At 43.1% G+C, this 27,210-nt stretch overlaps 1 protein-coding gene across 1 annotated transcript in view; it reads left to right on the forward strand.

Annotated features, from left to right (window-relative positions):
- jph1a (junctophilin 1a) overlaps positions 1 to 18,953 on the forward strand; it is a 32,020-nt gene extending 13,067 nt beyond the window's left edge. The window contains 4 exon segments of the mRNA XM_063912132.1: positions 7,361 to 7,479; positions 14,489 to 15,219; positions 16,144 to 16,240; positions 16,897 to 18,953. Coding sequence (XP_063768202.1) covers positions 7,361 to 7,479; positions 14,489 to 15,219; positions 16,144 to 16,224 — 931 coding nt within the window. The 3' untranslated portion in view covers positions 16,225 to 16,240; positions 16,897 to 18,953.
- The last annotated feature ends 8,257 nt before the right edge of the window (positions 18,954 to 27,210 follow it).

Genomic DNA, 27,210 nt, shown 5'->3' on the forward strand with positions numbered 1-27,210 from the left:
TCTTCCCAGAAATCAACTCAGTTTGGGAGCTAAACTTCAATCTGTCTCGACCCAATCTCCCCTGGAGCTATCAGTCAGATGATTCAGATGCTGCAGTTTAGTCAACAAGAAACGGAACAAGACTTCCCCTCATAATCACAGTGTCATTCACCTTTAATGCGTTCTCAATTTCCCCTCGAGGGAAGCGTATCTCGTCCGCGATTACAGCTCCTGTTTTAAACCCTGCTAGCTCTCTGACCTTTTACAACCATTCAGCCCATCAAGGTCACAGAGGTCAGCTGACCAGTTGCTTTTTGTTGTCCCTGGATCAAAGTTGGCACACAGAGGACACCGGGCTTTAACAGTCAATGCTCTGCAACAAATCAACTGTGCATGTTGGCACGGTCCCCACACCCTGCTTTTAAATCCCCCTCCTTTAAACACATTTCTACCTTCTGACTCTCGCTGGGATAGTTTGTATTGAGTTGTTTTTGTGCTGTGCATTTAGTAAAGATTGCTTTCCTCTGGTTTAATAGATATCAGGATCAGGCAGTCTGTCTTGTATCCTTTTTCTTCTACAACACACAAAGGTCTATTCATTACTTATCCACTCATTGCCCCGCACCCTGCTCTATGCCTTCACCTTTGCAAGTGTTTTACATATCGTTGCATGAACTGTTCTGTTGCTCTGAACACGTGCATGTATGACTTCCAACCTTGTGTTTAAAGTGAAGATAAGATTCCTCACTCCAAAAAGCAAACTATCTTGGCGAGGTCAGTCAGGCACTTTTTTTTCAACCCAAAAAGAGAAACCAGACGAATGAGCACAAAGCCCCCCTGATGTCCTCAGATTCCCATTATACAGCAGCAGGATAAAGGTAGCTTATCTCATAATAACAGCCACTTCTTCTCCCATTTAAAGCCTCATGTGCTTCACCCATTGTGTGTTGTTGTCCCCCCCCCCATCCCACTCTGGTAATGTGAGCCCAGACCTCAGCCCAGGAATAATTCCTGAATAATTTCAGCATTGGTTTTAGCTAACCTCTAATGGTGTTAGTCATGCTCGAGTAATCCTGAATTAGCACCGGCCGGGAATTCAATAGCACGGATATAACACGTATGTGCGGGGCAAACTAAGTGCTAATTTGTGCAGACTTTGTGTCATGTTCTGAGCTGCTCTTTTGGACCTGGACACTGTTTGGGTGAGATGTATCTCTGTGGATGTTTGATATCCACTCAGGAGCAGATTGGCTGATGTGAAAAAAGAGGGAGAGGGAGTTTAAAATATTGCTAACTTGAAGACTCCTCTTCCATCTTATTATATACTGTACCCGTCAGCGTTCCAGGTACCGAGCCCAGTCTGCACGGGGAGGAGGGGTTTGATGGAAAGGAGGAAGGCGAGGGAGGGGGCGTTATTAGAAGAGGTGGAGGGGGAGCAGAACTGTGTCAGCATAAGTGAGGGAGATTCCTCAAATAGGCTATAGCCTGTGCTGGGGGGTTTGAAGCTTCACTCGAAGGAATGCACCGGGGGGATGTCACGTTACCACAAGCAGTCGATACCTAAACCAGTGAAATTCCACCATTCGATACTACGGTAAAACACACAAACAGAACAATAAATCTCGTGCACTGCAGGAGTTTGCTTGCTGTTTAAAGGTCATAATGCCCTCTCTATATTATAGAAACATCTCCTTAAAAAAGCTGCATTTATATACGCTTCTCTGGCAAAACAACATTTTACAAGACTACATTCGATCAAATATTAAAGTTGACTGGATAGAGCTTGAAATCATCCTAATACAACTCAATGCAACTCCTTTCACGTTAGCTATTAGCTTCTTTTATTAGCAATAAGCAGGACTATGCTGCCTACTGACTGCCAACAGCTAACAGCCAACAGCTAACGTAACCAGCGCTCCTCCTGCACACTTTTGCTAGGATAAGTTGTTCGCAATATAACATTTTTGGAAGATAAAAAGGAACAACAGGACACCATTAGTCCCAACTACCGTTGCTTACATTACCATAACTTTTAGTCTACTCATTTTATTTACTGTACCTCTTGGACAATTTCTACTGAAGAATTTCCACTGTAGGAAAAAGGAGACTGTGATGTGAATGTTGGCATGGACTTGGTACCAAAGTACAGAAACACACACACAGTATTCTGCAGGTGGCAGAGGAATGAAAGACTCTAAAGGAAGATGCACCCCGCTGCATGCTAGCAGGGGTTTGAAATTCAACCCTCCAGTAAAATTAGAGGGGCTGCGATGCATACCTCAGCAGTAATAAATACCCAGAAGTCTTCAGAGGGTCTCTCTCTCTGCAGTTCTGTCTCTAATGTCCACTCCCATTCCTCTCTCTCTCTGGCAATGTTTAGTAATGTCTCTCTTTGTTGTCCCCACCCTCATCCTCTATCTGAAACATACACACACACACACCCACACTCCTCAAAGAGAGAGCGCCTCGCCCGTCGCACTGACTGCCAAACTGACTCAACACTTTTCACACAAGTCATTTGTCTATGTAATGAAACATCCAGGCTTTCATCGATACCCTCTCTCAATCAGGGCCCAACTCCAGGAGGAATCCTTCAAAGTCTTTTCTCCTTTCTACACTTTGTCCAGTTCCCTTCAAACCCTGTGTGTGTGTGTGTGTGTGTGTGTGTGTGTGTGTGTGTGTGTGTGTGTGTGTGTGTGTGTGTGTGTGTGTGTGTGTGTGTGTGTGTGTGTGTGTGTGTGTGTGTGTGTGTGTGTGTGTGTGTGTGTGTGTGTGTGTGTGTGTGTGTGTATTTGCATCGGTGCCAGCAGGTGCATCTATGGATTTAAATGCCTGTATTTGCTTGCGCCCATCCCTCCATGAACAGGTGTTGCTTTGTATTCAGAGGCAGATCGTTCTCACACTGTCTAACAAGTTACAGACCTTAAAACTTTTTAAAGGTCAGTCGTGAACTTCCATGTTGTTGTTTTCCCAGACGTTTGGCCTTGAAACACTGACATTGCATTACATTATTCTGCCTAAAAAGTGTTTGTCAGTCTTAATGCAACTGAGCACATCAGCAGGGTGGATATAATGACGTGGTATGTTAAGGCTAACAGGAGGAAAGTCTGTTAATTAGTCTGTTAAATCTGTTGAGTGGATGTTATGCTGCCTTCAAAACCAGGAAAACAGAACTTTAAAAGTCACATTTGTTGTGATTGACTCTCTCAGCTCTCATCTGCAATGCTTTCAACCAATCAAAGCAGCTGTTCTTGAGAGAAATCTCTCTTAAACTCACTGAACACAGGCTGTTGTGAATCGCCGTTGAACCTATGAAAAGTAATGCCTTATGGTGCAAGATGTTGACTGTTGAACTGTATCAGGTTAATTGTGTGTTTCCATCTTGTTGCACTGCCCCCAAGTGGCCAAAAAGAAAAGCATTATTTGACAGTCCGTGCATTCTGCAGGTGCTAACTTAATTAAAAGCGTCTCCTCCTGGAAGAGACCCAGCCGAGCTGCTCGTCTCCTCGCTCCACATGCCCATGTTTTCTCGCCTTTCGTTTCACTCTTTCTGCTCGATCACACCTCTCCTCGCTCGGTTCTCCGTCTGCCACCTCCCACCACCAGACGTCCTGTCTGTGAGCCGTCTGCAGCGCTTCCTGTCCGCCCCTGACTCCATGCCCGCTCCACCTAAAGGGAACTGTTAAGAGTCCCTGGACATGTCATGGGCACGCCGAACGCATTCATGACGCCTTTCATTTGCCTGCACAGTTCACACATTGCAGAAATAGAAGCATGTATGTCCTTGCTGTAGCGTGTGGACGTCTGTGGTGTGCATGTCAGCGGCGTGATGTAACAGGAATGCTTTAATGTCAGTTTTTAACAGGGAAGTGCTCTGAGCTGACACCATGGAGCTGCTTTTAGCCCGACGTGTCCGTAGTAACTCAAGAAGCAGAGCATTGTGTGATATTATTATAATTTCATGCATTTTATTTGTATCTGCAGCTGGTCAGGCTGTCATAAACACAGTCTGAGGGCGTCCTTTGTCCCCGGATGATACAGAGGAGAGGAAACTGTCCGGCTCTAACGCCAGCATATGGCTGCTCATGCATTTTAATGTCTCCCTGCCCCGGCCCGTCAAAAACAGGACAGCTCAGAGTCCAGAGTCTGAAATAGAGACATCTGTCCATTGGGGTCAGACAGAAATACAGAGGGAGAGGAGGGGTTGCATCAATAGCCAGATGAAGAAGGATGGAGGAAAAGCAGCAGCATTGATTGAAACAGAGAAGCGAGGGTGAGAGGAAGATGGATGAGTGGGGTTAAGCAGGGCACAGCTGTCAATACTTTCAGTGATGCAGCCCATCTGCACTTCACCATGCAGCGTCATGCATTGTATAAGATCACTCTGTGTACAGTAAAGCCCCTTACCCTCCAGGAAAAAAACAGACATCTGCTTTACGTCCTCAGAGGGGAGGGGTGAAATCTGCATTCATTTCAACACTTTTCCATCTCGATGCTGCAGAATGTGAAAGCGATTTTACTTTCTTTAACCCAATAAATATTAATGAATGCAGCCAAGAAAACAAAGTTGGTTGGACCCTTACCCAAAGACTTCTAATCCTCTGTTGAAGTAACTACAAACTTTATGATAAATACGTTTCACAATATTATACATATTAATTTCATTCAAGTACATAATCCAATTTACTAAAACCAAAATGGTAGAAGTTTGTGCAATCTGTTCAATAAAATCTTTGGACAACAATTACAATTTATTAAGATATAAGACAATCCCCGGCCGTGGCACGGCTGGCTGGGGCGCCTGCACCGTGCGCCGGTGACCCGGGTTCGGTTCCCCACCCGTGGTCCTTTCCGGGTCCCGCCCTGGCTCTCTCTCCCGCTTTCCTGTCGCTCTCCACTGTCCTGTCCGATGGAAGGCAAAAAGCCCCCAAAAAATATGTTAAAAAAATAAAAGACAATAAAGATCCTCTCCTCAAATCCACCAGTCATTCTATTTCACTGATTTTCCTAAAAACTCTTAATTCAAACTCAGAAACCGGATAAAACTCTTCATAAGTGTCTGTTTTGTTTATCTTTCCACTGTTCAAAGACTATTAACTCTCATTTAAAAGTTTGAAAGAGAGACTGAATAAGTTATAGATATAGAAAAGAACCACCGTAACAATTGAATGTTTGCTAAGACGAGAGAAAAACCTCTCAGGATTATTTGACTGCTGTAAAAGCAAAGAGTAATGCTTATTTTGATACATGTTAGAGAGGGGATCTAATCCCGTGGCTCTAACTAATGCATTTCATGATGTTGCATAATCAAAATGGAGCCTGGTGTAAGGAGTGGTAGTAGCAGTCCTCATATGCTGTCTTTATGTCTCTGAGAGTGTGTTTACATGCAGTGTGTCTGTGGGTGCAGCAGTCCTGTCTGACTGACTCACTGACTGACTCACTGACTGACTCTATGACTGACTGATTGACTACTGACTGATTGACTGACTGACTACTGACTGACTGATTGACTGACTGACTACTGACTGACTGATTGACTGACTGACTCACTGACTGACTGATTGACTGACTCACTCTCTGTCTGACTGACTGACTGACTCTCTGTCTGACTGACTGACTGACTGACTGACTGACTGACTCACTGACTGACTCACTGACTGACTGACTCACTCTCTGTCTGACTGACTGACTGACTGACTGACTCACTCACTGACTCACTCACTGACTCACTCACTCACTCACTCACTCACTCACTCACTCACTCACTCACTCACTCACTCACTCACTCACTCACTCACTCACTCACTCACTCACTCACTCACTCACTCACTCACTCACTCACTCACTCACTCACTCACTCACTCACTCACTCACTCACTCACTCACTCACTCTCTGTCTGACTGACTGACTGACTCTCTGTCTGACTGACTGACTGACTGACTCACTGACTAACTGACTGACTCACTCTCTGACTGACTGACTGACTGACTGACTGACTGACTGACTGACTGACTGACTGACTGACTGACTGACTGACTGACTGTCTGTAAAACCTCCCCGTGCTAATGCTAAGCTCAACATAAAGTATTAATCTTCTGCCTCTTTGGTTTTCCAGTGAAGTGGACGATGATGCAGGGTTTCTCATGCTGATGTCCAGCACTGATACGTCTTGTTGTTGTTGATGGCTTTTTATAAAGGCTCACTGTCTGTAAACCTTTATAGAGGATTCATAGTTCTGAAGATATTTGATTTTTCTGTCTTTTAAATGTATTTATCAAATAGCTTTATACCTTATCAATCACCAAAAACATGCATCAATTAGTCGGTAGACACAAAGATAAACACCAACCATTCCTGTAATTTTTTGTAAGTACGGTCTTACTTTTCTCATTTTTTTATAATAAAAGTGAATATTTTGGTTTTTTTACTGATTTTCTAACATGTCTTAGACTAAGTGATCAAACAGGAGATCATTATATAGATTATTCAATTATAAAAATGTTGGTTTCAGCCTTAAAGCTGACTGGAGATCAGATCTAAGCATTCACTACACCACCTGCTGAATATATGGTGCAGTGTGTGTGTGTGTGTGTGTGTGTGTGTGTGTGTGTGTGTGTGTGTGTGTGTGTGTGTGTGTGTGTGTGTGTGTGTGTGTGTGTGTGTGTGTGTGTGTGTGTGTGTGTGTGTGTGTGTGTGTGTGTGTGTGTGTGTTTGGGCATCGCTCCCATGCTCCAGACTGGATTAAGGCCTAGCTTGGATGTGGCTGCGCTCCATTTGGAGAATCAGGATTTGGATTTGAGATAGAAGCGAAGGGGAGGAGGTGTTATCCCCAAGAGAGGAGGAGGAGGAGGAGGAGGAGGAGGAGGAGGAGGAGGAGGAGGAGGAGATAGTGTTTGTGTGTATTTCTATTCAGTTATCTAACAAACTTCCTTTTCCTTTTTATTAGCTGCAAATACAATTATATTTATTTAGCATTATTATTCTTTTAATATAAATAGATATTTAAAATATTATTTTCGGCACATTTCTTTGTTTTGTTATTTAATCGTTATATAAAATCATCACTTTGCATTTCTAACGAAGGACATGTATGGACAAACTGAGTCAATACCTTTTTTAAATTACATAAAAAAAGACCTGAAAAGTTGTCAAATATTGATTCATCTTTTAAGAAAAAATGAATCATATTTTTTAGCTTCTTAAATGTGAATATTTTGTGGTTTCTTTACTCCTCTGTGAGTTAACTAAATATCTGTCAGTTGTGGACAGAACAAGACATTAATGATGTCTTCCTGGCCTTAGGAAGCACCGTACACACAGCCTCTTTAACCTCTCTGTTATCATGCATCTCTAACACTGTCTCTCTGTGCTTTCCTGCAGGACGGCTCACGCCAGGACAAAGAGCGAGGCTGCAGATCAGGCCGCCATCTCTGCCGTGCACGACTCAGAAATCGCCAGAGCCGTCGCCAGGGAGCTCGCCCCCAACTTCTACCAACCAGGTGAGCTTCAAAAACTCACCTTCATCATGGTTTATGATAGGATAACGTCAAACAGGGTTTTCAGACTCTTATAAGACATGACCGACCCCGAGATAAAGTCACAATAACCAACCTCTTCCAGAAGTCTGACCCTAAGTCCACTGACTCTTTTTCTAGCTACACCCTCCTCCATCCATGTTTTTAGGAAGTGTGTATCATGCATGAATGACTGTGTTTGCACAGTTTTAGAGGTGTTTGCACAGGCTGCAGGAGCAGGTAATGAGCTGGTTGTGGGTGCAGAAAAAGGTTTATTGTTCCAGGAGTGCATCGATGCAAATACAGGTATAGAGGAAGACTTCTAATGCCGCAATAGGGGTGTGTGTGTGTGTGTGTGTGTGTGTGTGTGTGTGTGTGTGTGTGTGTGTGTGTGTGTGTGTGTGTGTGTGTGTGTGTGTGTGTGTGTGTGTGTGTGTGTGTGTGTGTGTGTGTGTGTGTGTGTGTGTGTGTGTGTGTGTGTGTGTGTGTGTGTGTGTGTGTGTGTGTGTGTGTGTGTGTACAAACAGAGCCGGCTGGATTTAAGCCTCGTCTTTTGTCTCAACAGCTCGGAGAATACGTGCTAAAATCTGCAGCTAAAAACTCTGCCAAAAAAAGTGAGAAAGCAAAATGTTTGGTGTTCTTTTAGATCAGATCAAACTTCAGATGACTTACTGTGTGTGTGTGTGTGTGTGTGTGTGTGGAGGTCATGAAAAGTGACGCTCCTCTGCTCGGGGGGTTTAGCGGATCAGTGCCATACTTCCCAGCGCAGGGTGTCCTCTGCACTCTGTTTAGTTCATTTACAAGGTAAGCTGAGTTTAACAAGGCAGCGCTGGACATTTAATACTACACAAATAGTGAGGGTACAAATCCTTCGGGGGTTAAAGAGGGGCACCAAGAGGGCAGCGTCGGACAAGGCTGCAGGAACCCTGATATAAGTCTTTAACTTATCAAACTCTTACACTGAATCAATTTAAGGAGTCTTCCAGCCTTCAGGTGGGCGGACAGGAGTGCCAGCAGTGCCGCGTCACATGTGTATTTTTATTTACACCGTAAGATCTTTACTGCCTGTTTGTAATATATTTAGTCCCATGAGCTGGCCGACCTTGGGCCCCTGCCAGAGTCCCCCCACAGAATAGTGGCTGACAAATGCATTCACAATGGGACCCTGTGCAGTGTGTAAAGCCTGAGACCGTGTGTGTGTGTGTGTGTGTGTGTGTGTGTTGGAAACCGGCGATCACAGCTCTGCACGTCCTTGCCTTATAAGTCGGATCGTGAATGAGAAAGTGATGTCATGATAAAGTGCAGCGCAGAGCGACATCTGAACCGCAGCGCTGGAACGTCCGATGACGTCAGAGCGTCTGTGAACGCAGCATGAAGACAGACAGGCACCTTTAGCCAAACCACCTCCACCATATTTGGTTTATATATAGACTTTTATCAAGATAATATATATTTTAAAGTAAAATCAAGACAATATTTGACCTTTTTTCCTGGCTTTTAATTGACGTATTTGTTTGTGTTTAATAACGTATCATTTTCATAATAAATACATGGATTTAATAACTTCATTTAATTGAGTCCTACTTATCTGTCTAATTATTATTATTTTAAACTTTTCGCTGGCTTTTAATTTCCCTGAATTTATTTATCTTTAAAATCATTTATTAAATGTTACCTTTTTTCCTGTCTAATTGCTCATTATATGTTATATATTTAGCCTGACTTTTGAATAAGATTGTCTTATTTTTCTAATAATTCTGTACTTTTTAAAACTTTATTTCTCTGGATTTTATTTTAAACTTTTGTATTAATTATTATTATTTATTATATTTTACTTCTTTAATGTCTTTTAATTTAGGTTTATTTATATATCTGTGTTATTATTATTATTATTGTTAATTATTTACCTAACTGGGGGGTAGTGGGTTTGAAGTGGTACATATTTGCATAGAAAAGAGCAGGTTTAAATGCTTAAACCCTTAAAATAACCTGTTATTGATTTAGGAGTGTTGACCTCCTTAGCTGTGTTGTCATGTTGAATCGTAAACAGCTTCCCATCTCTCCCACCGTGACCTCCAGAAAAAAGTTAAAATATTCCCAGTCCGTTCTGTTTGTCTTTCCCAAAGTCACAGAGCAACACCCCCGCTCAATCTGAGCACCTAGCTCTAACTTTCCCAAACTAATCTGCCCTGCTTCCTCTCTGTCTGCCTCCTCAGTGGAAATATTCTCACTGGACCCCCCCTTCCACGTCCCTCCCCAGGGTAACAACCAGGGTCTAAACCCCTCGTTGTTTGTAATTGGCATTTCAGACTCATGGCAGATTATCGCCCAGATTGGGAGCGTGCACTTCAAAAGGGAGTAAGAGGGTCACAGGGAGAAGGACCCTGACCTTTATGATTGGTTCACACACAGGCCTCTTTGGGGGGGGGCAGCAAGGGTCAGGTGGGTGGGGCTTGCGGTGTGACGTTAATTGGGATATTTTTGGAGCCGTATGTGTGCTCACGGGGGGCTAATGGAGACATAGCTGAAATCCTTGTGCACTGAGGAGCTCCACAGCGGCCCAGAGCAGCTGTCCCTTCCTTCAGCGAGGGGGGGGAGTCCTGAGGGGGGGGGTCCAGTCCGCCCTGTTTGACCCAGTCGGGACACACCTGGACCTGTCAGGGCGGAGAGGCAGACGCGAGCAGGTGCTGCTTAATGCATGGCAGCAGGCGTCAGAGGGAGTCTCAAGAAGTTCAGCTGAAGTTCAAAAGTATTCAGAACTTCTCTCAAGGATACGGGACTATTGAAAAAGATATTTGCTATATTTACCTGGTCTTTGGAGCTGATCAGTGATGCAGATAACATACAGGCACATAGTTTTGTCTGCCGAATATCAGAGTCCCTCCTGTAGTATCGTCTGTTATTGTGACGGCCTAAAGCATGCCATTTATATTTAACGTATCAGCCTGTAGTATTGGGGGGAATGTGCATTAAAGGCCGATACTTCATTTAGAAGCCTTTATCTGCAGACACTGCACACCTGCTGATATTGTGCATCCCTACATTCTTCGGAGAAGTGGAATGATGAAAGACCTCCAAAAAACATGTCAAACTTAAGAAGTTCCCAAAAAATGGGATCGATGTGGATCCATACAAAGTGTAGAACCTAGCACCTCTTAAATCATTGATTACAGACTTTATCCACCTCCCTAAATTCATATTTTGAGTGTAAATATTACCAAAAAAGAGACAAAAATGCACAACATCCAAATGTATTCAGATCCACAAAATATAAAGTTTGTGTTAGTTACTTTATATTCCACATTTGTCATGGCTCTTCCCAATCTGTCACATGGTACATGTGAAGGTGAGGCCTTCTTTGCATGTGGCCTCAAACACACACACACACACACACACACACACACACACACATGAAGAGAGAGATTATATACATACACATACATGATGACAGATTACACACACACAATGTATTTGCTTGTGTGTAAGTGTGTCTACATGCTCATCAGTATCGCAGTTGAGCTTTATCCTGGTGTTAATCATGACCCTGGTAGTGTGCATGTTAAGAGAGGCGGAAGTAATGTGGCTCAACAAGACCCCCCCCCCCCCCCCCACCACCACCAGCACCATCACCGCCCATCTGTTAGTGTGAAGAGGAGGAAAAAGGAAGAGAAAATCTGCAGAAAGCTGCAAATTGAGTCATGCATATTAAATATATCTGTGCAGAGATCACTTCCCACAGAACAGACATGTCTTACACTATAGATCAATAAATAATCGACAGCATCGTCAATAAACAACACAACCAGCCCTGCACTGGCACTGGGTAGACATTTGACTTAAAGACACAATGCAACACTTGGCAAAGAGTTGAGATATATTTATATCCTCATGCATGTGTTAAAACAACATTTATAGTAGCAGCAGCGTTTACAAATGTTTATATCCTTTAAACCAGATTGTGCAGCCCTTTTTAACACGTGAAGTCTAGTCTTTAGGGAAAAACAACCCCTCCATGTCGGCGCAGCATCACATTATAGTGTATTACAGCAGCGATTCTAATGCATCATAAACAGATATGATATATGCATGAAAACTATTTAAATAATAATACTTACAATGTGACTCTTTAGGATGCTAAAGAGTGCGTGTAACTATAAATATACAGTGCTTTAAGCGGATTGTTATGCATACTAACAATGTTTATAATCTGGGAAGTGTGACGCAAGATTCAAATGGTGGAAAACGTCCTTTTCGTTTGGTCGAAATGTGATTTTCACTTTAGGTCATGTGATACTGTCCGTGTACAGTACGAGACTCTAGTTGATGATACACAGAGGCAACATATGTGACACACACACACACACACACACACACACACACACACACACACACACACACACACACACACACACACACTGACCTGCCCTCTCATCTCATATTCAGGTCAGCAGGGTGACACTGGGTCTTAAACGGCCGATCAGGCGTGTGTGTGTGTGTGTGTGTGTGTGTGTGTGTGTGTGTGTGTTGCCAAGAGTGCATTGGAGCAGAGAATGTGCGGTGGATTAACATGAAGACAGCGAGAGCTTAAAGGAAAGATTATATTCTAATCACCTCGAAGACACAATGCTGAAGCAAAAAGACACAGAATATATTCCATTCTGGGAAGGAATTGAGCAGGAAATCCTTAAAATCTGTAGTTTATTCATGAGGCAACTTGATCCACATAAAGTAATCGCCAGCCATGGATCTTTGATTAAGCTGCAGTATTTGTCTTGCAGAAATGCTGTTTCCAGCCTCACGTGTAGAGACGTCCTACTGGTTCTTTTATTCAAACATTTAAACACATACACTTGGACTTTTTGGATGCTTTAATGGACCCTTTTTGTATTTTCTGATGTATAAGTCTCCCAATCATTATTCAATTATGAAAGTAGCAGCAGCCTTGGTCTTTATTTGAGTTTGTGTTGTATTTCTATATATTTTGGCTATTTCAAAGCCCATCTTTAAAGGCTGCAGCTGATCAATGTCCGTAAAAACAAAACACAACCGGCATTTAAGTCCAGGTTCGTGTATATCTAATCCCTGACTCATTACAACCAGATCTAAACATGCAAATACATCCCTAATACAACCACCAATCAGTAGTTTTTTACAGAGCATCAAATCTCTTCTCCATTTGATGTTCGATCAATTTTTTCTGCAGGCAACAAAAGTCAAATCAAAATCAAAATACTGCATTTCAATTCAATTCCCATTGATCTACAGCATCTTTCTAGTACTGCAAAAGCTTGTTCGGCACATCTTTTGGATCCAGCGTGGCTTCAGGAGTATTTCTTGCTGCCGGTGTCGCACCTCCGTGTCAGTGTGTGAGTCCGCGGGTCGTTTAAGTGTCAAGAAGCATTCAAGAAATGTCTGTGAGCCCCGGCAGGAATCTGTCCCCAAAACAGCGTGAAACTGCTCGGCCCGCACACCAAGTCCTCGCTCAGATGGAGTTATGGTGTGAAATTAATCTGAGGGTATATAATAAGCCCCGCAGATGTTTTTAATGTCCCCCCCCCCCCCCAGTCTCTTTGTAGTGGTTATTACAGTTATGAAACAAATTAGGAAAGCCATGTGTCCGAAAAATACTTTGGGCTTTAGAGAACTTCAGCAAAGTCTCTTCGTCTAGGCCGCTTACGCTGAGGCACTTGCTCCCTTCTGGATCTGATGTGTGCTCAATTGTTTCTAGATGGATAGGGGCCAAATCTGAATTAATATGCATTATTCAACTTTGAATAAAGGTTAAAAACTTGTGGTGGCATGCATATGAGAGGTGTCCTGTAAATCCTTTGATTTATCTTTAGAAATCCTTGTTTTAAACACAACTCAACAGAATCTGAATAACATCGCATTATTCAGATTTATCTACATGCATAAAATATTCAGTATCTTGCCCTTTCCTGTAAAATACATTACTGCTACCAAGCTGTTTACATGACTAATAAATAATAAGATTACCTTTAACATGCCGCCCTGCAAACCCTAATCTAAATATGGCAAAAAGTGTGTTTGCAGTGTCAACATGTTTTAAAGGTGCCTTTAAAGGGGAATACTCTTTGCAAAAGCCATATAAAAAGCTTGGTTTAAATGTTTGTATTTTAGAGAATTAAGGTAGAAAATTGACAATTTCTAGCAGATATACGTAGTCACTGACTTAAAGAATATTAAATAAATTACCTATAGAGTTGTTTTTATGCACTGCTCTGTATTTCACACTTCATGGGATGCGGAGGATCCTTCCCTGCTCGTACCATGTGATGCTCTGCTAACAAAGCGCCATTGTCCTTCTCTTAGTCACTCTGACACCACCTAATTTAGGCAAAGTGAAAAAAAAACAACGGCAAACAAAGAGCCCGATGTCTCTAATAAATATGAATTCAACACGGAACAAAGGGACGGATAAAGCGTCATTTTTCTCGCATGCAAAAAGCCATTCACATCCAGGCCCTTTTGTTCACGTATTAGAGGATGTAATGTCCATAATGAATGTTCAAAACACATATTAAAAGAGGAGCGTGCGTTCAGTCCGGATCTGAGTATCTGCACACAACAATCTGTGATATTTAAGGGACAAAATAAGACACATTAAGCACTTTAAGGTGGCCTTTCTTTACAGGAAATCATGGCTCTGATGAAAGAGAATGACTGATGATGAAGACGAGCCTGCAGAGGAGGCTTCTTTGTGAAAGAGTGTTTGTGACCCTGCATAAATCACACTGTCCCCCCCTGTCTCCCCCACTCTGTACAGGAGGATTGCATGTATAATGTTAATTCATGAATATTTAAATTGAGAGTTGAACTGTGATCAGGGCCAGCAGAGTAGCATCAACTAAACAGGATCTCCTAGCTCTTTGACCTGTGATATTACATGCACTCACAAACTGAGGTGTGCTCAGGTGTAGACCTGTATGTTAAAGTGTCTCCCCTCCCTCTCTCCCTCCCTCACCCCCCGCAGGACCTGACTACATCAAACAGCCGCAGAAGGAGCCTGTGGAGATTAAAGAGGTCCCTGTTGAAAAGACGGAGAAGCCCCACAAAAATTCTCCCCACTTCTACCGCAAAGGCACGACTCCCCCCCACTCCCCAGTGGCCAGCCCCGTGGTCACGCCCCCCCCTTCGCCTCACTCCAGCAAGAAGAAGGCTCAGCAGCTCCCCAACAGCAGCAGCAGCCGCAAGACCAGCAAGGAGGAGAAACCCTCCCGCAAGACCAGCAAGGAGGATAAGCCGAGCCACAAGACGAGCCGGGAGGAGCGGTCCGGCAGGAAGCTGAGTAAAGAGGAGAGGGGCCCCGTCGCTGATGGGCCCAAAGGTGCTCACGCTGAGGCTCCCCCAAAACCTGCTAAATCGCAGCAGCCCCCTGCAGCCTCTGCTCCTCCTCCTCCTCCTCCTGCACTCCCTGTTAACGGAGAAGTCCACAGCGAGTACCACAGCTACTACGTCAAGGCCCCCACGAGGGTCCGTCCCCCCCCAGACCCCGAGGAGGACCGAGAAGAAGAGCCAAGCATCCTTGACCTGGCCCGCATGCCTCCCCAGCCCCCCAAATCCTACAGCGTCACTCCGAAGCCCCCTTCTCTACGGGAGAACAAAAGCGACCCCAAACTCAGGAAGCAGGATTCCCTAAAGCCAAAGAGCCTCGCAGACGCAAAGAAAGCCAGCATGGAGATCGCAGACAGCATGGAGGACACAGTGAGTCTGGGGGGGTGTGAGGGGACAGAGAGGTGCAGGAATGAGTCCTAAAGCCCCGGGAATGAGTCAGCATTTCTGTGGTTAACACAAGCTGAAGAGATATTAACTTTTGGTTCTTTACTTTAAAAACGGAGGTTGCTAACAAGTGTCTAAATGAGACGACCAAACGTCATCACGCCCAACATTAGCCTCCTTTAGCTTATGGTGGTGACGTGAAGTCATGTGACCGTGCTGTAGTTCCTTTATAGCCCAACATTAGCCTCCTTTAGCTTATGGTGGTGACGTGAAGTCATGTGACCGTGCTGTAGTTCCTTTATAGCCCAACATTAGCCTCCTTTAGCTTATGGTGGTGACGTGAAGTCATGTGACCGTGCTGTAGTTCCTTTATAGCCCAACATTAGCCTCCTTTAGCTTAGCGGTGGTGACGTGAAGTCATGTGACCGTGCTGTAGTTCCTCTATAGCCCAACATTAGCCACCTTTAGCTTAGCGGTGGTGACGTGAAGTCATGTGACCGTGCTGTAGTTCCTCTATAGCCCAACATTAGCCTCCTTTAGCTTAGCGGTGGTGAGGTGAAGTCATGTGACCGTGCTGTAGTTCCTCTATAGCCCAACATTAGCCTCCTTTAGCTTAGCGGTGGTGAGGTGAAGTCATGTGACCGTGCTGTAGTTCCTTTATAGCCCAACATTAGCCTCCTTTAGCTTAGCGGTGGTGAGGTGAAGTCATGTGACCGTGCTGTAGTTCCTCTATAGCCTGATGTTAGCTTTTTACTTCAGGAATCATAAACTAGGGTATAATTAAACCAGATTTCTCCTCATAGTGAACAAGAGAGGTGATGTATACTCAGTCCGTATGAATGGTGTGATAGTTGTTGTCTATCATTATGTAATATCTGGTCTTAATCATACTTCTTTTTTTTGTTGCAGGGTCCTAACTCGGTCCTTGTTGCTATGGTTATGCTGCTGAATATTGGCCTTGCAATTATATTTGTCCATTTTCTGACATGATGATGCCGTTTCTCAGGTAGGTTCATTTACTCTACCACACACTTTGATTCATCATGAGTAAAGGAAGATGAATTAATGCAGAGGTGTTCAAAGTGAGAGGCTCGGTGATTGGATGTTACATAATATTATAGTTACTCACAGAAGATCACAGGCTGCAACTCAGGATTATTTACATTATTGACCATTAAATGATGGGTTGTTTGGTCTATTGATTAATAGATTCATGGACATCTTATCAATAATTAATTCATCCTTGCAGCTCTCCATATCATAGCCTAAATGCATATGAATATGTTAAAGAAATAGTAAAGAGCTGCAACTTTTTTGGCAATTTTACTGCTTTTTTTAACATTCCCAGTCCCAGAGAAATTGATAAATGCCTGAGGACAAACATTTGTTTAACCTATTTGGTGTTGCATGAAGTGAAACAGCAATATTAGCTCAATTCTTGAGTATTTATCAGATTAAATAATGTATAAAAACAAAAAAATAGTCCCTTAGGCATCCAGGAATTGAGCAAAAGTCCATCCAAGAATTTTCCCAAGCTTTAGCCACAGCTTCAGACTTTGAACACACCTGAATGGATGTATTTATAAGTAATACAAATATAAATCTGCCCTGTTTATCTCCGTGTGTGTCATTTAAACCCCCCCTACTGTCTTCACGTTGCAGTGAAACCTTCGCGACCGGTACAGTTGCATCGCCGGCCTTGAAAAATGAAAATGGCGCCAGTGAGACACGAGGGCGGCCGTAGGAGAATCAGGAAGTGAAGGCCCCCACCACCACCACCCTGTCAGGGGCCTTTCTTCAGGGGCCCGCCCTGTCGATTAGCACTCCTCTGGCGCCTCCGGCGGCTGAAAGTGGGGGGGGGAGGGAGGGAGGGGGAATGTCGTGTCTAGTGAGATAAATAAAAATAAAAAAAGTTTAAAATGATAACCACAGTCTGGGGATCGGACCGCCGCAGGAGTGTGGAGAGGCACTTTGAGATGACGGGAGCAAACAGCTGCCTTTCTATTTTGCCATCTGACGTTTTGATGGGGAGATGTGAGCCGGGGGTCTGGGCGGGTGGGGCAGGGGGAGTCGCAGCGGGAGGGGGTCAAGCGTTTTCTGGGGTTACACAACTCCTGCAACAGGAAACTGAAGCACGGCCTGCAGCAGTCAGAGCTCGCACGGTCACTCAGTCTTACTCTGTTCACCGCCATGGAGGCCCGTCCACCGTTACCCAGGATGCACTGCTCGTAAACTCTCCCCGTGCATGGTACAGTTTTAACATCTCGTTTGTTTTCTTTTTGTTCGTTGTTGTTCTCTGAATGTTGCAAGTAGTTGAAAAGGGAGAATTTCTCCTCCTCTCATTTTGTTTTCCCCCTTTCACGTTTTATTTTAAGTTGTAATTTGACATTACACATTACTGAAAGTGCAATATGTTTTATTTTTTCAAAGAAAAGCTTATAGTATATTTTGCCAAAAAGAAAAAAGGGGGGGTTCTAATATATATCCTTATTTTCCATTTATTTTCTCAGACTCTCACGATTTAAATTTTCTGGTTTTGAGCCGGCGTTGTGTTTTAGGAAGGAGGTTTAAAAAGTACCTAGCTCTGAGAGAGTAACAAATGTCTTATGTTATTTATTAAACCAGAAGGAAGGAAAACCTCATTGCACGTCAATGAAGCCGTTTGAGTTCCTCTGTTCTTTTCTTTTTGCTTTAAATGTCTCCACTAAAAATGCAAAGACGCTCGTGCAGCGGTCAGTCAGACTGGGTCAGGACGTGGGGTTTATTCAGGTCGAGGCCATGGGGAATGTGGCGCCAGGGAGAGATGCCTTTTAAAAGTCTTTAACAGAACTCCTGTTTACCTCAGAAAAAGATGAGGAGGGGGGGGGGGGGTGAGATGCCGTCCTTGTCTTAACTTTGTCGTCGTGCGGGGGATATTCGACTGTTGCCATCACGCTTTAGAGCCTGTTTGAAGTCGTTGTTGCAGGTATGGCATGAGTTTCTTTGATTTAAAAAGTGGTTATTTATATGGTTGGCATTTTCTGTCATCACCACCGAGGTTCATTATTTATTCAATGTACAACTGATGTGTTTGGTCATCATTAAAAAAGGGCTTTATATGGTTTTATTTGCTGCACACATTACATATTACAGCAAACTGTCCACACATATTACTCAGAATGTGGACATCAAAGACACTCAATTATTTAACATTTTATTACAAAATGTGATGCATTTTTCACCCTCTTTTTGCCACGCCCTCTTTTCTTGTTTAACAGTCTTCACGCGAGCGCCGTGGAGCTTCGGGGGGTCTAACAGAACAGTTTATGGGATATTTTTGGAAATGCAGCATTGCATGTTGGAGTCATTTATATATAGATTATTATATACTATTTGTAAGGATTTTTACAGAGCACAATCCAGAAACTGGTATATGAGTTGGTATTTTTCTAACAATTTGCACACCTGTATTTTGACAATGAATATAACTTGTTTGTAATTGGTAATGTAATGCACATAATGTTTGACAGTGGATAAAAAAATACTTTCTAATTGGTTGTACTGTATGTACCATTTTGGGGATGTGAAAGGCAGATGTATTGTTTGAGTATTTTCGGAAATTACGAGGAACTGCGGGAGACTTTTGATATCTCAAGGTTCATGTTACCCCACTGATTTGTGCAAAGTCTTTGGAGATGAAGTTACGTGTATAACAATAAAGATGTTATGCCTTGTTAAAATATGCTCCTCATATTTATTTGCATGAACTATAACTGCAGGGGTATGTGGTATTAGGGCATTTCCCATTCCTGGTGTGTTTCATAGGTTTTAGTGCATGTAAATGGTCTGCAAAGGCTAAAATCCCTGGGCTCCTTCCAAAGGGAGTTTCTAATTAATACAACTTTGTATGTATGACAACTTTTCAGATGAAGTTAAATTATGCAAATCAGAAATGACCTAATGCTATCTTTTGGAGATTTTATGAGACGAAATTAGACAAAATTGATCAAATAAATTACTTGATGTGTATTTTGAATGTTTTCTTTCCCACTAGTAGGATTATGTTGGTTTGATAAGTCTGAAATTTGACATGTTATGGAAGCAAAATATCCCAAAATCTTAAAGTAGGCAGCGCATGAAAATATTAAAGCGCCTTAATGGAGCACACAGTTTCAAATATGCAAATTATAAATGATCTAATGCTAACTTTTTGGATGGTGTAGGAGAAATCTACATACATAACCAGTCAAATAAAAACTTAAATGTTGATTTGGGGAGTTTTCTTCTCCAGTAGTCTTTTTGTATGTTTTAATATGCAAACGAGGTGCTGTCTTGGGGTAACTTTGGGTGAATTTAGGAGAAATATATAGACTAAACTCCAAAGTGATTTCTCTTAAATACTAGTCTGAAAGAAGAATCCCAAATGTGGCATTGCATGAAGATAATAAAGCACCTTAATAGACCTCACAGTTTCACTGCCATAAAGTCTTCAGATGATTTTACTTCGATGAACTCCCTCTTGTTTTATCAGAATGATTTTAATTCCCTTCTCAAGTTCACTTCTGTGTATCGTCGAGGTTCATCCTCTCCTCTCATCTGGCCTCAGCGATGCTGGCCTCATGCTGACCTTCTCATAATGAGAACCAGGGGGAAAAGAGGAGGCAGCGAATCAAAGCATCTTCAGCGGGCTCTCACATTAGCGTGGCAGGTGCCTCGGTTTGTCTCGGGTCAGTTTGTACTGTTTCCACTGCTGATCACTCTGGGATTAGTGTCGTGTTACAGCGGCAGAGACACCTGCCCTCACACGCATACACACTAAAACATGCAGAGAGGTATCATAGTGTGAACTTTGGAGCAGTAAATATCAGCTCATAACTATTTGTTTATCAGAAAGCCACGTATTGTTTGTTTATGTTGTGTCAGGTGTCTTATAGCCTCTGCAGGAATATTCCGGCGCTTCCCCGTGAAGAGCAACTTGTCAGTAATAGTATAGAATATCTCTGTTACTATTCTGATGTGGCACAGCGTGCTGGATACGATTTGGTTGCACAAGACAAATATAAACCAAAACCTTATAAGTGTATCCTTCCTTCATGGAGGCCGTTTAGCAAAATCTGATGACAGATCTGATGTTTATCAGGACGGAGGATCTACAATTATCTTGCCTTTAATCAGCAAAGATGGATCTACTCTTCTGGGAACCGGCTCAATTAGGCCTGTGTCTATAATTATGCTATCGACTTATCTCGCAATATATGGGCAGAACTTGTGCTTACCTCGATATTGCCCTTTGCCCAGATGCGTTAAGGTCAAATCAGGCATGCACCAAGTAGAAAATCCACTACATAAATTACATGTTATGAGTTAGTTGTGGCAGCAATCATGAAGAATTGAGTTTGGTGGCTCATGTAGCCGCTAGGGATCATGGGAGTTGTTGTCCTCACAAATATTGCAGTGGGTTGCTCTTAAATGGGATTCTATTTGGAGGTTTCTCCGAGTAAACTTGTTCAAATGTGGCTTTATATCCTTTTCTAACGGGCAACCTCAACGCTGATGCACGCTCAAAGAGGCATTACATCTTCTCTTTGAAAATGTGTGGAAACATTTGGGATAATGTAAGTACACACCTCGACAACATATATAAATATCAACTCAAAAAATGTAAATCTATTTAATGTTGTCAATAGGGTCCAGGTAATTGTATAAAGTTGGTTAAAATCTTAACTTAAAATGTTTAATTAATTATATTAAGCGTGAAATTAATCGTATTCCCTTTTTTTAGGTAAGTCTAGTTGTTTTAAGAAAACCTAATGCAGTAAAGTTGCATAATATTCCTTCAGAAATTATAACTCAGCCAGAAATATTCCAATTTTTTTCAAGCGAATAGCAAAAGTAAACTATAAATGAACGTCCACTGTTTAATTAACATGTTTTTAATATGAATAAATAAAGGCATTAATAAATAGAAAAGTTAAAAGCTGATTTTAAATGAATTTTAATGGTAAACATGTGTACATAGTTTGACTATAGCTCCTCAATAACTCAAATATAAACTGTAGCTGCCCCTGACGCTCTTCTTCTGGTCAGAATTAAACCACGCATCGACTGATGCTTAATGAGAGTGATGTTTATTTTTTCCAATGATTTAATGTCTTCAGACACAAAGTACACCAAACACCAACACCAAACACCGTGAAAAACTGAAATGAAATAAATATAACAGTCTTAACATCGTCATCTTCCAAACAAATGAATATCTTAGGCCAATATCTTTTACAGTCCGTGAATATCCATGTGGCCTTCATGAAACTTAAATATTAAATCTTACAGACTATTTAAATATAAAATGTACAGAAAAAACAGTTTTCATACCGTGTGCGCCTTCTGACCGGAAAATCAGGAGCTGCTAAGGCTTTACGGACACACTGTTGCACACATGTTGCTCCATGAGCAGCGCAGGTCCAAAAGACTGAAAGCACGTCTTCCCAACTACTTACTACGTTTATCACAAGACTTCCTGTGCACGTCATTACGTCATTATTACGCATCAAATTATTAATTCACATTTAACCTTAACCTAATTATATATGAAATAGAGAAAGAATAAGAACATAAAACTACCTTAAACCAAAAATATTGCATGACAATAATATACAAAAATATTAATGCAACAAATAAATTGGCACACCTTTTCAGCGACAGCTACACTGCCACCAAAATCCAGAGATTTATGTTACTCATTTTTGAAACTTGGAATTAAATCTCGGAATTTTCCCTAAAATAAGAAAACCACTTTCCCACTTATTCTTGTGTAAGATCTTAAACACTAAAGATCAGCATGCTTAAAGTGCTTTTTGATACTTGTCTAATAATGTTCAACTAGTACTACTAGTTTTTGAACTGGTCTTTCTAGAAAGGTTGGTTGAGTTAAGCGTTCACCTCGCTTTCCTAATTTACTTTGTGCTATCTGGATTTTAACCTTGCGCACCAGACCATCATCCTCCTGTCTTGCTTCCACAACTCTGGCAAGTCTCCATTCATTTCTCGGAACATTATCCTCCTTGACAATGACAACGTCCCCCACTTTCACATTTCTTCTGGGCACATGCCATTGTTGTCTGAGGCTTAGGTTAGACAGGTACTCTTTTTGCCACCTACTCCAGAATTGCTCCGTTAGGTATTGCACTCTCCTCCACCTTTTCCTGGCATACAAGTCTTCTCTCACAAAACTGCCTGGTGGTGGGAGTGGCACAACAGCTTTCATGGTGAGCAACTGATTCGGAGTTAGAGGTTCAAGACTCTTCGGATCACTGATGGTATTCGTGGTGAGCGGACGACTGTTTACGATTGACATAGCCTCATAGAAAAATGTCCTCAATGACGTGTCATCAAGTCTTCCCTTGGCTTGTGCCAAAACAGTGCTCATGACGCTCCTGACAGTCCGAATTTGGCGTTCCCAAATCCCACCCATGTGGCTTGCATCAGGAACGTTCATGAGGAAATCACACTGCTTTCTTGCAAGGTAAGTTGCAATCCTCTCTTTGTCTAGATCCTTCAGACCCTTCTTCAATTCGTTCTTAGCTCCAAGGAAATTGGTCCCCTGATCAGAGCGGATCTGTCTTACTGCTCCTCTAAGAGCTATGAAGCACCTCAAAGCATTCAAGAACGCGTCTGTTGAGAGATCCTCCAACATTTCTATGTGGATGGCTCTGGAGCTCAAGCAGGTAATCAATAGACCGTATCTCTTGAATTCTTTACGACCCTGTTTGGTATAAAAAGGGCCGAAGCAATCAATCCCTGTGTATGAAAACGGAGGCGAGGGATCGACTCGGTCACTGGGTAGGTCCGCCATACGTTGTTGCTCTGCCGAACCACGCACCTTTCTGCAAGTGACACAGTATTTGATATGCTTGGCCACTATCTTGCTAGCACCTAATATCCAATAACCATTGGCTCTGAGCTCATTCAACGTCTGACCTCGGCCTTGGTGCTGCGTCTTCTTGTGACAGTGGTCAAGAATGAGCTGGGTGACAATGCCTTCCCTAGGTAAGATCACTGGATGCTTCAACTCCAGGGATGCAGAAGACATTCTTAGTCTGCCTCCTACCCTGAGCAATCCATCTTGAAATATTGGATCAAGTTGATGCATCTTGTGAGTCTTTGGCAATATTGATGACCCTTGGCTGAACCATTTGAGTTCTTCTTCAAAGGCCTCTCTCTGTGCTGCTCTGACTAGCACAAGACCAGCTTTTCTTCGTTCCTCAACACTGATGGGACCGGTTCTGTCTTTATGTGCCAGTCTTTGGATTCGCACAGTCACGTTGAGAGCTGTGTTCCAATCTGAGAACCTTGAGATTCTTTTCAGGAAGTTTTCTTGTTCAACCACGTCAGTTCTCAAGACCTTCACCTCAGGGTCGCCCACAAGAAGTTCTGGTGTTCTTTGGTCTGTGACAAGTTCTTGTTGCCACAAGAAATCTGGTCCTCTCAGCCAACTTGAGTCTAGCAGCTCTGCCACCTTGAGTCCCCGTGACGCATGGTCTGCTGGATTCTTACCCGTCTCAACATAGAACCATTGACTAGGATCAGTTGTGTCTCTTATCTTCTGAACGCGGTTGGCTACAAATACATGGAAGCGTCTGGCTTCGTTTTTTATGTAACCGAGCACTACCTGTGAATCGGTCCAGAAAAACTCTCGATCTATTTCCAGCTCCAGCTCTTCTCTGAGGGTGTTACTAACAGCAGCAGAGACTGTTGCTGCTGTGAGCTCAAGGCGGGGAATGCTGGTAACCCTTATGGGTGCCACTCTGGCCTTACCCATGACTAATGCACAGTGCACTTTCTCATCTGCAACAACTCTAATGTATGAGCATTGGCCATAGCCATTAGTGCTGGCATCTGAGAAATGATGCAGCTCAATTTTTCTGACTGTGCCGAGGGTTTCAGGGATGAAGCATCTTGGAATTTCAATTTTTTGAAGACTCTGTAAGTCTTGGAGCCATGCTTCCCATTTTGGCTTCAGTTCAGGGGGAATGGGTTCATCCCATCCCACGCCCTGTCTGCACATCTCTTGCAGCACTCTTTTACCGTTCAAGAGGTAGGGAGCTAGAAATCCCAGTGGGTCGTAAACACTGGCTACTGTTGATAAGATTCCCCTCCGTGTGGCTGCCTTTTCTGTGAGGACGACATTGAATGCAAATATATCCAGCTCAATGTTCCATCTTATGCCAAGTACACTCTGTGTCGGAAGCTCACTGTAATTCAGGTCTACATCTTGGACAGCACTGGCACGTTCACTCTCTGGTATTGCATCCAAAACTTCTCTGTTGTTGGAGACGAATTTGTGTAAACGCAGCTGTCCCCTGCTGCAGATCTGTCGCGCTTCACTGACAAGCTGGATGGCCATTTCAACAGACGTGACGCTGACCAGCCCATCGTCCACATAAAAATTCTTGCGAAGGAAGGTCGCTGCCAGTGGTAAGTCTTCCTCATATTCAGTGGCAAGGTGTTTCATGCCATAGTTAGCACATCCCGGCGATGATGCAGCGCCGAATATGTGGACACGCATGTGGTACTCCTTAGGGTCGCTTTCTGTATTTCCATTGTCCCACCAAAGGAATCGCAGGTATTCACGATCCTCTGGGCTGACGTGGAAACGATGAAACATTTTTTCCACATCGCAGTTGATTGCAATCTTGTATTGGCGAAATCTGCACAGGACTCCAGTCAGAGTGTTCGTTAAGTCTGGGCCTGTGAGCAGATGGTCGTTCAAGGAAGTGCCTTCAAATTTGGCGGAGCAGTCAAATACGACCCTAATCTTTTCAGGCTTCCTGGGATGATACACCCCATGGTGCGGAATGTACCATGTGCTGCCTTCTTTGGGGTCCACACTTGCTTCTTCTGCATCCCCATCTTTAAACACACAGTCCATGAACTTGATGTAATCCTCTTTGTATTTAGGATTCTTCTCCATTTTTCTTTTTAAATGTTTCAGGCGCCCTGTAGCAAGCTGCCTATTGTTTGGCAACTGAGGACGCGCCCTAAATGGTAGTGGCATCTCCAGATGTCCAGCGTCGTTGTGCCTGACCTTGTCATTCAACATGTGTAGAAATTGAATGTCTTCCTGTGATATTGTCTTTTCTTTTGGGTTTGTGTCAAGAAAGTCAGTCTCCAGTGCTTTAATCACTGAGGCCGGTGTGATGGGCGGAAGCTCCTTCACAGAGACACGGTGGCAGAATCTGGTCTCATTGTTTGTGCTAGAGCAAGGCACCGTGGCTCCAACTATGCTCCAGCCTAATGCCGTCTTGACTGCATAGGGTTCATGTTCTTCTCCAGATACCACTTCCTGTGGTTTCAGAGCCCTTGCACAGTCATAGCCAACCAGGAGTCCAACTGGACAGTTCAACAAGCTTGGCATCTCTTCAATCACGCTGTGAAGATGAGCCCACCTCTTTGCTGTTTCACTTGTTGGAATACTATTCCTCTCCAACGGAATATATTCCTGTGTATACGTTGGTGGTAGCTCAATGCTCTCTTGTGAGTGATACCCTCTCACCCTAAGTCCAACAGCTCTGTGGCAGTTCACAATAGAACTCTTGTCAGTCATTGTTGACAGTTTCAACTTCACAGGTTCTGTGTGAGCTTGAATTTTCTGGCAGACATCCTGATCTATGAACGTACTGCTACTTTGTGTGTCCAATAATGCATAGACTAAGAGTTCTGGGCTATTCTTTGCCGCACTGGAAAGCCAAACTGGGACAATCATGGAAGTACGGTCACCGCTGTCCATTCTCACATTGCACAAGCTTGTGGAAGAACTTTCATCTTGCGATGGTACCTCTTGCTTCTTACCTTGAGGAAAATCCTCGTGGAGTGGAGTTGGGTGATTCCGCTTGCAAATGTTACAAGTTGCTCTCTTTCGGCATTTTTTGGCAACATGGCCGACTCTAAGACACCCAAAGCACATGTTGTTGCTGATAACAAACTTTTTCCTGTCTTCAAGAGGCATGGCTGCGAATTTTTCACACCTGTAGATAAAATGATTTTCTTTGCAGCAGACACATTCTAAGGGCCTTTTTGGTTGAGTTAAAGGCAGACTGGCTGTAGAACCCTCTGTGGAGCTTGAACCCTTCTGAGAGGAGGTTTCCCTTGGCATCCTTGCTGTCATCACCAAGGTGTTGGCCTTAGGACGCTTCTGCTCTTTATCAGTTTTCTCATCCATTTGTTTCAGTGCATGAAGGGATGAGACTGGGTTGCACGCAATACATGCTTCTTTTGCCACAAAGCTTGAAAACTGCTCGAAGTTAGGATATGGTTTTCCTTCATCCAATGCTTTACTCACAAGCCGATTCCAGCGGGTAGTTAACCAGTCAGGCAGCTTCTGCAGCAATTTCTGGTTTTCTTCACAATCATCTAGCACCGTTAGACCAGCAACATGTGGCATTGCATTCTTGCAAGAGATGAGGAAATCACTAAGTTCTCTCAACTTCAGAGACTCCTTGGGTCCAATTTTAGGCCAGCTGCTCAACTTCCCCCGGAATGCTCTTTGAATAACGAAGGGATGGCCATAACGTTTATTCAGGGCTTCCCATGCCTGGGTGTAAGCTTCTTCGTCACTCCGATAGAATGTGCCTTCTAATACACAAAGTGCTTCTCCACTAATGTATTTTTTCAAGTAGAAGAGCCTGTGCGCTGAGTTTGTGCAACTTGTTTCAATTAACGCCTTGAAACTAGTGCGCCACTCTGTAAATTTGAGTGGGTCTCCTGTAAACATGAATGGTTCTGGTGCTGGTAGTCTAGTCATTACCAGGGACTGTTTTAAGGCTTCTCTTTATCAGATCGCCTCAATTGTTGTTCAGACTGAAGTGTTGGTTCGAGCCCTATGTTATGAATTTGAAGATCTGCATTAATTTCAGCTATGCGCTCTTCAATGCCCTGTCTTTCTGATTCTTCAAGTTCAGTGTTTAATTTTGCCTCTAAGTCTGTCTTCTCTTTTACCAG

Source organism: Eleginops maclovinus, chromosome 21 (genome assembly GCF_036324505.1).
Source record: "Eleginops maclovinus isolate JMC-PN-2008 ecotype Puerto Natales chromosome 21, JC_Emac_rtc_rv5, whole genome shotgun sequence".
Taxonomy (NCBI): domain Eukaryota; kingdom Metazoa; phylum Chordata; class Actinopteri; order Perciformes; family Eleginopidae; genus Eleginops; species Eleginops maclovinus.